At 43.0% G+C, this 17,264-nt stretch overlaps 1 protein-coding gene across 2 annotated transcripts in view; it reads left to right on the top strand.

The window, feature by feature from the left end:
- The window catches only part of plod2 (procollagen-lysine, 2-oxoglutarate 5-dioxygenase 2), a 182,280-nt gene that overhangs the window by 113,319 nt on the left and 51,697 nt on the right, over positions 1-17,264 (top strand). For both annotated transcript variants that reach the window (XM_068042599.1, XM_068042598.1), the window contains exon 8: positions 38-139. In XM_068042599.1, the coding sequence (XP_067898700.1) occupies positions 38-139 (102 nt within the window). The remainder of the gene's footprint in view (positions 1-37; positions 140-17,264) is intronic.

Here is a 17,264-nt window from a genome sequence, read left to right as displayed (position 1 = left end):
TTGTATTTCAATTTCTTTATTCAATTGTCTTACTTAGCATCTGCTGAACTATCTTGGTAACTATGTACCTGATGCCTGGACTTCTGAAACTGGCTGTACAGTTTGTGATGAAGATTTGTTGGATATGTCAACACTGGATGTGAGTATTGTGTTTGATTGGTTGTATTGTTTTATTTTGCTGAACAGGAATCAAAGCACAGCAATATGCAAATTAAAAAATAAATTTGAGAAATAATTTGGCAAAACAACTTCAAGAAGATTATAGAACATATATAGAACATAGAACATACAGCACAGAACAGGCCCTTCGGCCCACAATGTTGTGCCGATCCTTTGTCCTCTGTCAAGGACAATTTAATCTATACCCCATCATTCTCCTTTATCCATATACCTATCCAAAAGCCTTTTGAAAGTCCCTAAAGTTTCTGACTCAACAACTTCCCCGGGCAAGGCATTCCATGCCTCGACCACTCTCTGGGTAAAGAACCTTCCCCTGACATCCCCCTTATATCTCCCACCCTTCACCTTAAATTTATGACCCCTTGTAACGCTTTGCTCCACCCGGGGAAAAAGTTTCTGACTGTCTACCCTATCTATTCCCCTGATCATCTTATAAACCTCTATCATGTCACCCCTCATCCTTCTCCGTTCTAATGAGAAGAGGCCTAGAATGTTCAGCCTTTCCTCGTAAGACTTATTCTCCATTCCAGGCAACATCCTGGTAAATCTCCTCTGCACCCTCTCCAAGGCTTCCACATCCTTCCTAAAATGAGGCGACCAGAACTGCACACAGTACTCCAAATGAGGCCTTACCAAGGTCCTGTACAGCTGCATCATCACCTCACGGCTCTTAAATTCAATCCCTCTGCTAATGAACGCTAACACCCCATATGCCTTCTTCACAGCCCTATCCACTTGAGTTGCAACTTTCAATGATCTATGCACATAGACCCCAAGGTCTCTCTGCTCCTCCACATGCCCAAGAACCCTACCGTTAACCCAGTATTTTGCATTCATGTTTGTCCTTCCAAAATGGACGACCTCACACTTTTCAGGGTTAAACTCCATCTGCCACTTTTCAGCCCAGCACTGCAACCTATCCAAGTCCCTTTGCAGACGGCAATAGCCCTCCTCGGTATCCACAACTCCACCAACCTTTGTATCATCTGCAAATTTACTGACCCACCCTTCGACTTCCTCATCCAAGTCGTTAATAAAATCCAGAAAATACTGGAAATACTCTGCTGATTTTGCAGCATCTGCAGTGTTTTGCTACTGTTAAGATTATACCTGTGCAAGGATTTTTTCCAATAGTAGAACAAAGATAATGGCAGGACTGGGCAAAAATAATTAAAATTACTCCCAACTTGGGCTAAAACAAATTTTAATATTTGATATACAGCAAAACAATTTCCAGCAGTGTGTTTATTATTAAGCAACATAAGTGAATCTTTTTTTCAGTGCTCCAGTATTTCCTTCAACAACAAGAATAAGCATGGAGCAAAAATGATGCCTTTTTGCACAATAATTTTGGCAGATTATTTAAATTCATTGGAAAAAAATGAAAAATGTCCATTTTGTATTTGTATTGGATGCAAAGTTTGACTACAATGCCAAAGGGAGTTGCGCACAAATGAACAAAGGGATTGGACAAGACCGATGGCATAATTAAAGGATTATTGCTACACTGAACCAAAAGAGCTGGGTGGAAGATAGACCATTTTCTCACAGCTAGGAACAGGAGAATGCCATTCAACCCCTCGTGCTTGTTCCACCATTCACTTATATCATAGCTGATCTGTATCTTAACTCCATCTACCCACCTTAGTTCCTTAATCCATAATACCCTTGTGCAACAAAAATCTATCAATCTCAGTTTTGGCGCTGGCTGATTTATGTGGGTGTGTTTGTTAACTAGTTTACATCGACAGAAGCCAAAATGAGAGCAGGATAAATTAGGTTAGTAATGTCTCCTGACCCTATAAATACCGCTCATGCTCTGTGCACAAAGCATTTATCTCTTGTAAAAATGGCGTACAGCTCTATATGATGATTGGATATAGTTGTGGAGTGGTTATGTTACTGCACTAACAATACGAGGAATAGGGACTGAATTTTCACTTTCGTGTCACAAGCCCAACGTGTGCATGGCTGGACATTGGGCATGATCTTCCCAGTGGAGGCCAATTAAAAAGGGGAGGACCAATCAGAGCGCCCGAAGTGAAGAGCGGCTAGCATACCCACTGTGAATGCTGTGTGCTGCTGCGGTGAATGGAGAAGGAGAGGGTGGCACAAGATGAAGGTGCCATGCTGCTGATGGGACTGGCAGCGAATTCCTCACGCCCAGCACTAACCAATGGATCCTTCAGCAGGTGACGAGCAAACAATTGCTTGCGAATGTCCTGATAATTGCCAATTTTGTGCTTTAAAGTGACCATTGTATATGAATCTCATGGCGTTCTGACCTCCCAGTCTGTTCTCATAGGAACATAGGAAATTGGAGCAGGAGTAGGCCATTTGGCCATTCAAGCCGTTTTTTTAATTCGTTTTTGTGGGATATGGGCATCACTGGCCAAGCTGGCATTTATTGCCCATCTCTAATTGCCCTTGAGCTGAGTGGCTTGCTAGACCATTTCAGAGGGCATTTTCAGAGCCAACCACATGCCAACCACATTGCTGTAGTGCCGGAGTCACATGTAGGCCAGACCAGGTAAGGACAGCAGATTTTCTTCCCTAGTGAAGCAGATGGGTTTTCACAACAATCGACAATGGTTTCATGGTCACCATTAGACGGGTTTTTAATTCCAGATATATTAATTGAATTCAAATTTCACCATCTGCCATGTTGGGGATTTGAACCCATGTCCCCAGAGCATTAGCCTGGGCTGCGGATTACAAGTCTAGTGACATTACCATTATGCCGCCGCCTCCCCCTGCTCCACCATTCAGCCAGATTACGACTGATCTACCTCACTATCCCCATATCCCTTGATATCTTTAATATCTCGCCTTCTGTGAGTAGACGAACTGCAGACACGGTAGGGGTCAAGTGCACTGCCGGCAAAATCCTATACCCTTCCAAAAATGCTCACTAATTGTCTCCATAATTATCTTAATTGGCTTCCCGCTGCTGATGGATGGGTTACCGTCACCACTCAAGTTGCCTCCGGTAAAAGCGCAAGGAGGGGGGAACATGTCGGGGAGCTGGTTCAACGCATTTTCTTTTTGCCATTTTCCTTCCCCCACCTCTCCTGCCTCAGCCTCCAAACCCGTCTCCAAGGTGCTGGGAGAATTCCCCTCTTGCCATGGGTTCAGATGCCACCATGACAGTTTGTAAAATTTGAACTGAGTTTTTTTTAAAATCTGAAAATAAAAAGTTATAACCAGAAAAGAAAGACTTGTATTTATAAATGACCATAAAACTGTCAGGTTGTCTTAAAAATCTAGCTTCGTCATTAATGTTTTTTAGTGAAGGAGACCTGCTTTTCTTACCCTTTCTGACTCCAGGCTAACATGGTTGGCTCTTAACTGCCCTCTGAAGCAGCTTAGCAAGCGATTCAGTTGTATCAAACCTGGGGAGCTAGGGTGGGAAATAATAGTTAAAAATAATGCACATAACTGTTACTGTAGCTTACATACAGCAAACAGAAATGTTTTTGAAACTGAGAAATCGGAGAAACGTTTGATTGAGGTAGACTGTTATTTTGGGGTGAGTACAGCTTATAAATTGTGGCGAGTCGAAGAGACTTAGTAGTTGGCAGGAAAAAAGACAGAGGCGCAAGGGGAGAGCCAACTGCAACAGCCCCGACAAACAAATTTCTCTGCAGCACCTGTGGAAGAGCCTGTCACTCCAGAATTGGCCTTTATAGCCACTCCAGGCGCTGCTTCACAAACCACTGACCACCTCCAGGCGCGTATCCATTGTCTCTCGAGATAAGGAGGCCCAAAAGAAAGAAAGAAGAAACAGCTTATAAATATATCATTTTGAAAACTTAAGGCAATTGCTTTTAAATCTGCATGTTGGGTAGACGGCCAAATCTACCTTTTAGAAGCTTGAAGTTAGTTGATCCTAAGGGATTGGTGTAAATATCAGTAAGTACCTACTGAGAAGATGAGGCAATTGGAAAAGCAGTTGGTGGGTTTGTAATGTGGATGGTGCTATTTATAAAACATCAATCGAAGCATGATTTCTGTTGTCTGTCCAGCAAAGAAGTATGAAACCTAACAGCAACTCCAAATATTAGAGGCCATTCCAATGTTATACTTTTAGTTTGCAGTGAATACCCAATTTATATAAAGTGTTTGATAGCGCTGAATTTTATAGGGGCCTCGACATCGGGATCTGTGGTGGGGGGGTGGCGTGAAGATTGCCCCGGATGAGGTCCGCCACGGACCTCAATGCCGGCAGGGTCCGTCCCGATCTTGGCGGCGGCAAGGTCTCATGGCGCCCCCCCCTCCCTTCCCCCGGCCGCTCGGCGACAAGCCTGTTATTAAATATTAAAATTAATTTACTTACCCGCAATAATGACTCTCCCGTCGGCTCCTGAAGTGCCGCCGGGATCTTTGTCGGCGCCTTTGAATCCCCATCTGGGGAAACGAGGTGCACCACCTGCGGGGAGCGGGGAGGAGGTAGGTTTCTCATTGATGGGGGGAGCAGCAAAAACAAACACGATTGGTTGAGGGGCTGGTGGGAAGGGGTTTAAGATTAAAGGAAAGATGTTTCGGTGGGGAAAGGTCGTGATAGAAAATTAACATTTTTGGGGGGCAGAGGACAAATAATAAACTGATTATTCATTGGGGGGGGGTGGTGGGAGAGGGAAATGTGAATGAAGCTTTGTTTTAATTTATTGGAAATCCTGTCACTTTAAAACTTTAACTGTAACTGAAGGACTGGGAACCCTTTAAAAATGGCACCGGCGCCTGTGCAGCGGTGCCGGATGCCGTTGCCAGGGACGGCTGGCCTGCCCCCTCCACATCATCGGCGGGGGGAGTGCGGTCTGCCCCGGACATGTTAATGAGCCACCGCATATACGATCACGGGGGCTCCGTGGAGTGAAACGCGCGCGTGCGGGCTGCCAAGTACAGCTGCAGCAACACAGAATCCAGCCCATAGTGTGGATGCTTGTTCTGTTGAATTGTTTGTTTGCTTAAAAATGCAATGGTGAACTTGAAATTGTTAAACTTCATCCCAGGTGCAAACTGGACCCTGGCTAGTTTCTATAAATTGAGCAGCTACAGTAGATCTGTTTTTTTTAGGTAGCTTTTAAATTCAGTTGTTTTGGTGGTGGGTCGCAGATGGGGAATCGGGAAAGTACATTCATTGTAGGCATTCATTGTATTTTGAATTTTAAAAATTAACATGTAATCATCAACTTGGCTCTCCAAAGAGTTGCCCCTTGAGAGGAGAAAATTGATGATGTTTATGTCACTAATTGTTGGTGCTGTTCAGAGTCCTTTGAAGAAACTCAAAGACAACTGGAGTGGAGAGTAAGTGAGCTCACTTCTTTAAATCGTTCTGTACATTCTGTACCATTTTCTTGTCAGGAGAAGGTGGGAAATAACTTTCACCCACACCTCTATTTTTATTGCTCTTGAGTCAGCTGCTGCTTGAAGTAGCTTGACTGCTTTTTGGAGGCTGCCAGGACACACTGACGTTTTGGTGATTAATTTACGCCCGTTTAAAGTGGGAGTTATTGGCTAGATGATATAAAACAATACATAGCGTAGGTTAGCCTAATCCATTTGGACAAAGAATATTTAAAAAGATTTTTTTTTACAATGGTGTAAACATGGTTTGAGTCAAACTGGCTGAATTTGTACTGTGGACTGTACTTTCTAATCAAATCTGCTTAGCTTTTACCTTCCAATCTCCACAGTTCCATTGCAGCTGACGACTTGCTTAAACACTTCCTCATGTTCAACTTTGTTGCCCATGTCCCGAGCAAAATCTTGGCTCTCTCCTTGAAGTCCAAGGGGTGCAGATTTGAGCATGCCTACCTTGTAACTGATTTAACCATCCATCACCAGATCTGGCTGGATCATATCAAGTGCTATCAGACCGCATCCTCCATTTCCAAAACTGCACAATACTCAAGGATCATGCTGGAAAGCAAAGATAATAAATATAACAGTCTATTCGCCACTACCTGCTGTCTCAAACATCTCTCCAGTACACCCTGCACCTTCAACTGCAACAATGAGGACATCTGCTGTCATCCTGTACTGTCGATGGGAGTGAAGGTCACTACCAACCTCAAAGTTTCTATCTCCACCTCCATCCAGGGTAGCATAGTGTTACGCCCAAGGTGGGAGAAATGCACTGTTAATTCAGTCCCACTACTCCACAGGTCACAGCATATTAATAAAGTTTCCTACCCACCAGAAAAATAGCCAAATTACATAAGAACATAAGAACTAGGAGCAGGAGGAGGCCGTCCGGCCCCTCAGGCCTGCTCCGTCATTCAATAAGATCATGGCTGATCTTTTCCTGGACTCAGATCCACTTACCCGCGCTCTCACCGTATCCCTTAATTCCTTTATTGTTCAAAAAGATATCTACCTTAGCTTTAAAAACGTTTACTGAAGTAGCATCAACTACTTCACTGGGCAAGGAATTCCATAGATTAACAACCCTCTGGGTGAAGAAGTTCCTTCTCAATTCAGTCCGAAATCTGCTCCCTCTAATCGTGAGGCTATGCCCTCTTGTCCTAGCTTCACCTGCCAGTGGAAACATCCTCTCTACTTGTATCTTATCTATTCCCTTCATAATTTTATATGTTTCTATAAGATCCCCCCTCATTCTTCTGAATTCCAATGAATATAATCCCAATCTACTCAGTCTCTCCTCATAAGCCAACCCCCTCAACTCCGGAATCAACCTAGTGAACCTCCTCTACACCCTCTCCAGTGCCAGTATATCCTTTCTCAAGTAAGGAGACCAAAACTGCACACAGTACTCCAGGTGCGGCCTCACCAGTACCTTATACAGCTGCAACATAACCTCTCTGCTTTTAAACTCAATCTCTTTAGCAATGAAGGACAAAATTCCATTTGCCTTCCTAATTACTTGCTGTACCTGCAGACCAACCTTCTGCGATTCATGCACAAGGACACCCAGGTCCCTCTGCATAGCAGCATGCTGCAACTTTTTACCATTCAAGTAATAATCCTTTTTACCGTTACTCCTACCGAAATGAATGACTTCACATTTATTAACGTTGTATTCCATCTGCCAGACCTTTGCCCACTCACTCAATGTATCTATGTTCGTCTGCAAAGTTTCACAGTCATCTGCACACTTTGCTCTGCCACTCATCTTAGTGTCATCTGCAAACTTTGACACCCTACACGTGGTCCCCAACGCCAAATCATCGATATAAATTGTAAATAATTGCAGTCCCAACACCGATCCCTGAGGCACACCACTAGTGACTGATTGCCAGCCAGAATAGCACTCATTTATCCCCACTCTCTGCTTCCTGTTAGTCAACCAATCCTCGATCCATGCTAATACTTTACCCCTAACGCCATGCATCCTTATCTTGTGCGGCACCTTGTCGAAGGCCTTTTGAAAATCTCGGTACACCACATCCACTGGGTCCCCATTGTCCACCTTGCTCGTAATGTCTTCATAGAATTCCAAAAGATTTGTCAAGCATGACCTGCCCTTCATGAACCCATGCTGCGTCTGCCCAACGGGACAATTTCTATCGAGATGCCCTGCTATTTCTTCCTTGATAATAGACTCAAGCATCTTCCCCACTACAGAGGTTAAGCTAACCGGTCTATAATTCCCCATCTTTTGTCTGCCTCCCTTTTTAAACAGTGGCGTCACATCTGCTGTTTTCCAATCTGCTGGGACTACCCCAGAGTCCAGCGAATTTTGGAAAATTACCGCCAGTGCACCTGCTATTTCTCCCGCCATCTCTTTTAGTACCCTGGGATGCATTCCATCAGGGCCAGGAGACTTATCAATCCTTAGCTCCATTAGCTTGCCCAACACTACCTCTTCCGTAATAATGATTGTTTCCTGGTCCTCACCTACGTTCGTCTCTTTGTCAATTACCGGCATGTTATTAGTGTCCTCCACTGTGCAGACCGATACAAAATACCTGTTCAATGCCTCGGCCATTTCATCATATCCCATAACTAAATTCCCCTTCTCATCCTCTAAAGGACCAACGTTTACTTTAGCCACTCTTTTTCGTTTTATATATTTATAGAAACTTTTGCTATCTGTCTTTATATTCTGTGCTAGTTTTTTCTCATGTTCTATCTTACTTTTCTTTATAGCTCTTTTTGTGGTTTTCTGTTGACCTTTAAAGTTTTCCCAATCTTCTAGTTTCATGCTGTTTTTGGCCACTTTGTATGCCTTCTCTTTCAATTTGATAGCCTTCCTTATTTCCTTAGACACCCATGGCAGATTACCCCTTTTCTTCCAGTCCTTCCTTTTCACTGGAATATACAGTGCAGCACAGTGGCGCAGTGGTTAGCATCGCAGCCTCACAGCTCCAGCGACCCGGGTTCAATTCTGGGTACTGCCTGTGTGGAGTTTGCAAGTTCTCCCTGTGTCTGCGTGGGTTTCCTCCGGGTGCTCCGGTTTCCTCCCACATGCCAAAGACTTGCAGGTTGATAGGTAAATTGGCCATTATAAATTGCCCCTAGTATAGGTAGGGAAATATAGGAACAGGTGGGGATGTGTTAGGAATATGGAATTAGTGTAGGATTAGTATAAATGGGTGGTTGATGGTCGGCACAGACTCGGTGGGCCGAAGGGCCTGTTTCAGTGCTGTATCTCTAAACTAAACATACTTTTGCTGAGCACTTTGAAAAATTGCTTTGAAAGTCCTCCACTGCTCGTCAACTGTCCCACCATAAAATCTTTGTTTCCAGTCTACTTTAGCCAAGTCCTCCCTCATTCTATTGTAGTCCCCCTTGTTCAAGCATAGGACCCTGGTATTGGATTTTATCTTCACACTCTCCATCTGTATTCTAAATTCAATCATACTGTGATCACTCCTTCCAAGAGGATCCTTAACTATGAAGTCATTAATTATTCCTGTCTCATTACACAGGATCTAGGATAGCTTGCTCCCTCGTCGGTTCCATTACATACTGTTCAAGAAAACTATCACAGATACACTCAACGAATTCCTCCTCAAGGCTACCCTGACTGAGCTGGTTCGACCAATCTACATGTAGATTAAAATCCCCCATGATAATTGCCGTACCATTTTTACAGGCATTAGTTATTTCTTTGTTTATTGCCTGCCCCAATGTGATGTTATTATTTGGTGTCCTATAGACTACGCCTATCAATGACTTTTTCTTCTTAGAGTTTCTAATTTCCACCCAAATGGATTCAACCTCATTCTCCATAGAACCTATATCATCTCTCAGCACCGCCCTGATATCGTCCTTGAATATCAGAGCTACGCCACCTCCCTTACCTTCCTGTCTGTCCTTCCGAATAGTCTGGTACCCCTGGATATTTAACTCCCAGTCGTGACCAACCTGTAACTATGTCTCCGTAATGGCTACCAAATCATATTCATTCGCGATGATTTGTGCCGTTAACTCATCAACCTTGTTACGAATGCTACGAGCATTCAGGTAAAGTGCCTTTATGCTAGCTTTCTTACCCTCATGATTTCCAACATCTCTAATAATATCTCCTGAGTTACCCTTCCTTTCTGCTTCTTTCATAGTCTGCCTTGAACTTAAACCCTCCTGCACACGTTAACCTGCTGCTTACCTTTTTATTTATCATCATACTCCCTGTCATTTTCCCTTTCCCTTCCCCCGACTCACTAGTTTAAAGTCCTAGAGACCACCCTATTTATCCTTTTCGCTAGAACACTGGTTCCAGATCGGTTCAGGTGGAGACCATCCCATCGGTACAGATCCCCCCCCAGTTCCAAAACTGATGCCAATGCCCCATGAAATGGAACCCTCTTTCCCACTCCACTCCCTTAGCCACGTGTTTACTTCCCTAATTTTCTTATCCCTAAGCCAATTTGCACGTGGCTCGGGCAGTAATCCGGAGATTATGACCCTCGAGGACCTGTTCCTTAATTTCGTTCCTAGTGCTTTATAATCCCCAAACAGGTCCTCCATCCTAGCCTTGCCTATGTTGTTAGTCCCAACGTGGGCCACAACAACTGGATCCTCCCCCTCCCGCTCCAATATCCTTTCAAGCTGGTCAGAGATGTCCTGCACCCTGGCACCGGGCAGGCAACACACCATGCGGGACTCTCGATCCGGCTTGCAAAGGATACTATCTATCCCCCTAATTATAGAATCCTCTATAACTACCACTTGTCTTTTTGCTCCCCCCTCTTGAATGGCCTTCTGCACCATGGTGCCATGGTCAGTTGGCTCATCCTCCCTGCAGCCCTTTTCCTCATCCACACAGGGAGCAAGTATCTCGTACCTGTTGGATAAGGTCAAAGGTTGAGGCTCCTCCACTCCTGAACTCAGGATCCCCCTACCTGCCTCACTTGCAATCACACCCTGTTGTCCCTGATCACTAACTGAATTTGAATTTCTTAATCTACCAGGTGTGACTGCCTCCTGAAACAAAACATCCAGGTAACTCTCCCCCTCCCGAATGTGCCGCAGTATTTGAAGCTCAGATTCCAGATTATCAACTCTGAGCCGGAGTTCTTCCAGCAACCAACACTTGCTGCAGATGTGGTCACTGTCGTTCACAATGGGGTCAGCCAGCTCCCACATCATACAGCTACAGCACATCACCTGCCCAGCCATCTCTACTTAGTTAATTACTTTATTACTTTATATAAATTTATGAGTTAAATACTCTGATACTTCTCTGCTATGGTCTTTTTCAAATAACCAATTAATAGATAAATCAAAAAAGAAAGTAAATTTTTAACCAATCACACGATACAGAAGAAATAAAAAAGCTTACCTTATCAACACACCAGAGTCCTTTTTTTTGGTTAGAGGAGGAGGGCGGGTGGGAGACACTACACTTGTAGTGTTTCGGGTTTAGAAACTGCCCAAATATATAGGATTTACTTACCCAGCAGTCCCCTGGTCCGCCGAAACAAGGGCAATTAATTTAAGATGAAACTGACCTTCCCAGCTGCTAACTCGCTCGCACTATCCTGCTTCAGTACAAGCTGCTGCAACAAAAATCACTTTATTTATCACCAGAATAAAGCACGCCAAACCAGGTTTCTTTAAGCAACAACAAAATTAATTATTAATAATATACAAAGTTTTTAATAATAATGAGATGAATCTATATGTATGAAAAGATGTTATAGCTCCTTAATCCTCCTAACCCTCATGCACACACATACATTGATTTACAATATAACAATTTTTTAGGGATAATAAAATAACTGGATTGTAACTTCTGGTGGGTTCTTTCCAGATCGGTGAGGTGTCCCCAGAGTTGAATAGTCAGATGCCACTTGAAGTCTCCAGGTGAAATTAATGAACAGTTTGTGGTGGGTAGGCGTTCAAGGTAGTTCGTCTGCAGCAGGCGTCACACAGCTATTTCAGCAACACGTTGAAGCAACAGATCTGTTTAAATATTAAAGTAGCAGTCTAACAGTAGAAACTTCCTTTGCGAGTTCAGGAACTTCCAAAACACAAAAGTCATCACGACTTACTCTCAGCAAAGGAGCCTTTTCCACAGAGCACAGCAATTACCAAACTCACTCTTGAGGCAGGGATTCTTGACTGGAGGCAACAGCAACCTGCCACACCTGAAACACAGGCTTCCTTTCTCCAAAGCAGTGTTTCTTCACAGAGTGTAGCAATTCCTCTTTTCTTTGGGTCTCTTCCTCTTTGATACAGGAATTATTTCTCAAGAGAGAGTTTTCTGGAATCTATTTCTGGGGAGTTTCCAGCAGTAACTCTTTTAGCTGCTCACTGCTCCTCTGGTCACTTTCACATTGCCAAAATGAAACTCAATGCCCCCAACAATCCAAATCACAAGACTGCCATAAATCTTCCTTTTGCTTGGATACAAATTGCCCTGCAGCCTGCATTCCAAATACCAAATGTCAACATTCAGTCACTGTTCACAGAAAATAGCAACAGGTCTTAAAGGCACACAGACCTCCCAGTTTTTAAAAAAAAATTCTTATGACATTAGGATCAACAACAACATGCATTTATGTAGCACCTTTAACGTAGTAAAACATCCCAAGGCACTTCACGAGCGTTATCAAACAAAATTTGACCCCAAGCCATAAAAGGAGATATTAGGACAGATGACTTAAAGCTTGGTCAAAGAGGTAGGCTTTAAGGTATTGCATCAGTTGTGTGCTGTCCACACACGTAATAAAGAGGTGACAGATTCAACAATTTGATAATTTCTTTAAACTGAATAGCTACATCCACAAAGCAAGGCTGTCAAATGTCACAGTACAACTGTTTTCCTAAAGTAGAGGGGTAATTGATGGCTGTATATGCGAAAGAAAGAACTTACCTTTATAAAGCACCTTTCATGTCCTTGGAATGTCCCAAAGTGCTTCACAGCCAGTGAAGCACTTTTGAAGTGCAATGTAGGAAGACGCAGCAAGCAGTTTGCATATAGCAAGGTCCCAAGCAACGGCACTGAGATAAATCATGAGGTAATCTATTTTGACTGTGTTGGTTGAGAGATATCTGTTAGCCAGAACATCGGGTGTACTTCCTACTCTTCCAGTAGTGCCCTGGGATATTTTACATGCACCTGAGGGGGCAGACAGGATGTTGTTTAACATCTTAGCTGAAAGATGGCATCTTTGATTGTGCAGCACTCCCTCAGTACTGCACTGGAGTGTCAACCTACATTTAATGTTTGTCTCCAGATTGGGGTTTAAACAGCAAATCTTCTGACTCCGAAGCAAAAGAGTTACCACTGAGCCAAGCCAGGCAACTAAGCAGTAGCTAGCTGTGCCATACCAGGCTAGGGTGTATTATACTCATATGTTCTGTGAAGTGTTTTTATGGTGTCAGTGTGCCAAAGGTTACATTTGTAAATCTCAGTTTGAGTGTAGGTTATGCTGGAGCTAGGATAAAGTTGTAAGAGTTGTCTGAGGCCTTGGCAAGGATTAACAATAAACGCATTGCAGATTTGCAAACATATTTTGGCTATCTAACTTGTATGTAAAACTATTGTATAGCCAAACCATTGATAGCGACCTTAATGTCTGACATCTTCTACACCTACCTACATAGCAACAGTGACTGCACGACAAAAGATAATCGTTATTTATCCTGAGGTGATGAAAGGCATTATGTTAAGGAAAGTTCTTTCTTTATCTGTATTCAGTGAATAGTGAGCACAATATTGCCTTGGCCATTGCAAGACATGCTGCTCTGCTGTCCTCTAAAGAAGGTGTGTCTGGAATACCAAGCACATAATCACCTCACTATCGATCATTTGGGGTTTGGGTCTGGTGCCACTGCAATCAGTTGGCTACAGACTCCTTTTCCTGCCCCTGCAAACTTCTGGCCACCCACAAAATTGTGTCCTTATGTGACTACTTCCTTTTTAATTGCACTTACAACCCTTTAAGTTTAGGCTACGCTGCATTCTGTGTCTCCTTTGGCAAGTCTGCATTGTGAATCTAAATCCAAGCCCAGAGCTGGCAGCTCGCTTATAATTAGGGCTGTTTTCAGGGCGGTGGCCATTCTTATTTCTTGCAACTGTAAAACTCACTGCAACCACAAATACCAAGATCAGAAAGTCCTCCCATTGGTCTGTAACTAGATTCAAAACGCGCTGGCATTTGAATAAACATATCTGCACCATAATATGTTTTCATTTGATGTCTGTCAGAAACTTGCTGAATACAACCATAATAAAGACCTCCTAAGAATATTGTGATTATTGTTAAGATGTTATTTTCCCACTGGGATTGAGGCAAGGCCAGATGTGCAGAGAATTGAACATTGGAGAATTGATGAGAACAGTGGTGTGCAACTGGATGAGAAAATGCAGCTGAAACATTGGAATGTGTATTGTTCTTGACCTGTTGAACTGTTAAGATGTATGAGTGGAAAAATGGGCCTCTTTTTCAGCACTGGGGCGTAGGGGATTCTTATTCTTACAAGCTGATTTGTGAAGTGATGCCTCCCAGCATTTCAGATAAGGTGTTAATCCGCTGAAGGGGATTGCAAATGGCATCAAAGTGGGAAAGCTTCAATCATTGGAGAATGTGATAACAAAGTCATATTGGATATCTCTGGGTTTTCAGCTTTTGTTATTTGTGAGAGAAATTGCACACTGCAGTGAGGTTAGCCAAAGCTGTACTCTAGTGTAAAACAAACAATTTTTTAACTCATGTAAAGTATGCATGTATTTTTCTTAATGTGGAAAGAGATGTACCAGCGTCAGGAAAGCAACACAGTTTAACCCTATGAGGATGACAATGGTCCTGTCCATCCGAATTAAACTCCATTGTTTAATTTGTTAATCACACTCACTGCTTTGATATAATGCAGCTGAACTCACAGCCTTGTAAATCATAGAACTATGTAAAGATGTAACTAAGCTTCATCCTGCTTTAAATTCTAAACATTTTTGTATGAGAGTTTTATTTTTGCCCTTACTTAGATATAGGATCATGGGGTGATATTTGAATTAGCTTGAGATGGAAGCTGGCCACAAAATGAATTACTGGTATCAGTGAGTGTGGGGGGGTGGTGGGGGGGGGGGGGGGGTGGTTGTTGGGGAGGTCGTGAAGTTTGGAGAAGTGTGAACATCTGCAAATCATCAACCTAAACTTAAAATGCTCCACTGATCCGTTGAACTTGACTGATGACTTTTTTTTTTGAGGCCTCTTTGTTCGTAACAAACAGTGCAGGCAGTTTGCTATATCTTTAGTTCCGCCTTGGTTGTGTCTAAAACGACTTGCAGAAAGTGAGAGCATCGCTTCACCCTGTACACAAATTTTGTTCGTAAAGTTGCTAAAACCAGTGGGGTTGATTTTTCCTATCTTTGCAAATGACATCAAAGTGGGAAAGATTCAGTCATTCGGGAATGTGGTGACTGATTAATATTGGATGTCTCTGGTTTTTCTGCTTCCTATCTTGATGCACTTTAGGCAGGTGGGGTGACCGTTGTAAGGTCAAATCCAATGAGTTGTAGGTTGATGTGGGCCTGTGGAGTGGAGGGCTGACATTATTTAAACAGCAGGACAATGCTACAAACACACCAAGCAGCAAGGAGTTGCACTTAAAGAAGCCTTTAAGGCTTAAAAGTCCCAAAATGAATGAATAAAAAGTTATTCCAGATCTGCTTCCAGCGAATTGCTACCTCCTAATACTATACTACATTACCCATGGGTTGTGGACAGTTTGCAGAAGCAACACTGATTGACATCAAAATTGCCTCAGGTTCTAACTGTGACATTTGACCCTTATTTAAATATTTTGTTAGGCCAGGTGAGGAGAGGGTCACAGGCTCCCCTCTTGCCCTTCCTCTTATTTGGCTGCAACAGAGCTTATTCCTTTTAAACAGTGGTTGTGCTTACCACCTCTGAGTGTTTTACCTATTATCTTTAATGTGATCATGAAAGAACCAATCGGCCAGTTTTTCTTGAGTTTAAACAAGAAAGAGGTGAGTTGATTATACTTAATGTAAACCCGATCTAAAAACTTTTTAAAAAATACACTACGCATTCATGCACGCATCCACACAAGAATGTCGCACACACAAATAGATTGCAGAGTGAAAAGTAGGTTGTGGTTGGATTAGAGTACAGAATAAATGGAAATTAAATACGCAATCTGTGAAGTTGGATGATTTGGTTGTCTTCCGGCTGAAGTTGTATTCTTGAAGTCTTTGGCTGGTCAAAGTGCACTTTGTGGCTGGTCCGCTTGGCTCAGGATTTTCTTGGAGGCAAACTCGTAGGTGGCTCTCTTCCCCTGGTCTCTGTCGGCTTGGCGGGACCACAGTCGCAGACAGTTTTCAAACTTGTGGTGTTATCTGGGGAAAGAGAGAGGGAGGCACATATCCTTTCCGCTGCTGCAGAGCCTGAGTTTCTGGCTTGACTCCCTTTGTTCAAGGAAACTCACAGCGTTCACAGAGGTGGACAGATGGTCACATGACTCTGTGTAGTCTCTGGAACCTTCTAAGAAGATTCAAGGTTGGGAATTGGCTCCCTAGGCCCCAGGATGCCAATATTTACACTTGGAGGGGTTTGCTCTTTAAAAATCAAGGTGTTAGGATTGCCTTGAATACCATACTAATGAAGCAATCTTAGGTAATTCAATTTCTTAGACAAGCCATTGTTCTGGGTCCTTGCTCCTCAGACCTCTGTCTCTTGTTGGAGCCTTGGAATGTGAAAAGGTGTTTCAGATGCAAATTGTGGTGGCCATCTTGCCTGCCAGTTTTTTAAAAGTTAATTGCAGGATTTTTCCCATTAAAACTTTAAGTTCCCAACCAATGAATTAATGTTACTTATTTGGCATATCATTTTTCTTGACAATATTGCCATATTTGCTGCCTGTTACTGGCGGGAGCGCTGGTTGCCTAAATTGAAGTCTGTCCGAAAATCAGTACTGATGACCTCTGGCCGTGGGGCCATAGAATATTGGGGATTATGCTCATATGCTCCCTAGGTTTGGCAGAACCATGAAGGGGAGCTCCAAAGTGTAGAAGTATTAAGAGAGTCCTGCAATATGTGAGCCACATGAAGGGGATCCTGGGGTCTTTGAATCATGAAACGTGAAATGCAGGATGTCAAAACTTTTGAGCAGTGGTCCTAGGCTTTGGAAGTACTGAGGAGGAAGTCCCCAGGTTGAGGAATGGGGAAGGGATTATGGGATGTAGGAATATTGGAAGCCCTTAGAATTTGTAGCATCTGAGGTTGTAACTAGAGTGTGGTAGGATTAGAAGGTTGGGATCTGATGATGCTGAGAAGAGGGAACAAGGGTCTGGTAGGTTTGAAAGGGAGGGATGGTGGGCTTGAGTCCTTATGGACATTGAACACCCTCTGAGCTGTCCCTACTCCTTTCTAGGACACCATTGCTTTCCATTTCAGTTCTTCAATTTTGTTTTAAAGCTCACAATATGTTTTCACAGCATTACTACATGCAGTTGGTAAATTTTTATATACAGTTGTTTTTGTGATGTAGGTGATGGCGGGCAAGGCCACATTTATTGTCCATCCTTCATTGATGCTCTGAGAAGGTTAAAGGTGGTTATATCAATGCAATTTGTTGCTGTTTTCTAGAAGTAACTTTTAATTTGAGAATTTAGTTTTTTTAATGCAAGACAAATGAAAACACATGGT

This window comes from Heterodontus francisci, chromosome 11 (assembly GCF_036365525.1).
Source record: "Heterodontus francisci isolate sHetFra1 chromosome 11, sHetFra1.hap1, whole genome shotgun sequence".
NCBI lineage: Eukaryota > Metazoa > Chordata > Chondrichthyes > Heterodontiformes > Heterodontidae > Heterodontus > Heterodontus francisci.
The sequence above is the reverse complement of the archived record's forward strand: the minus strand, read 5'-3'. Positions and strand labels throughout refer to the sequence as shown.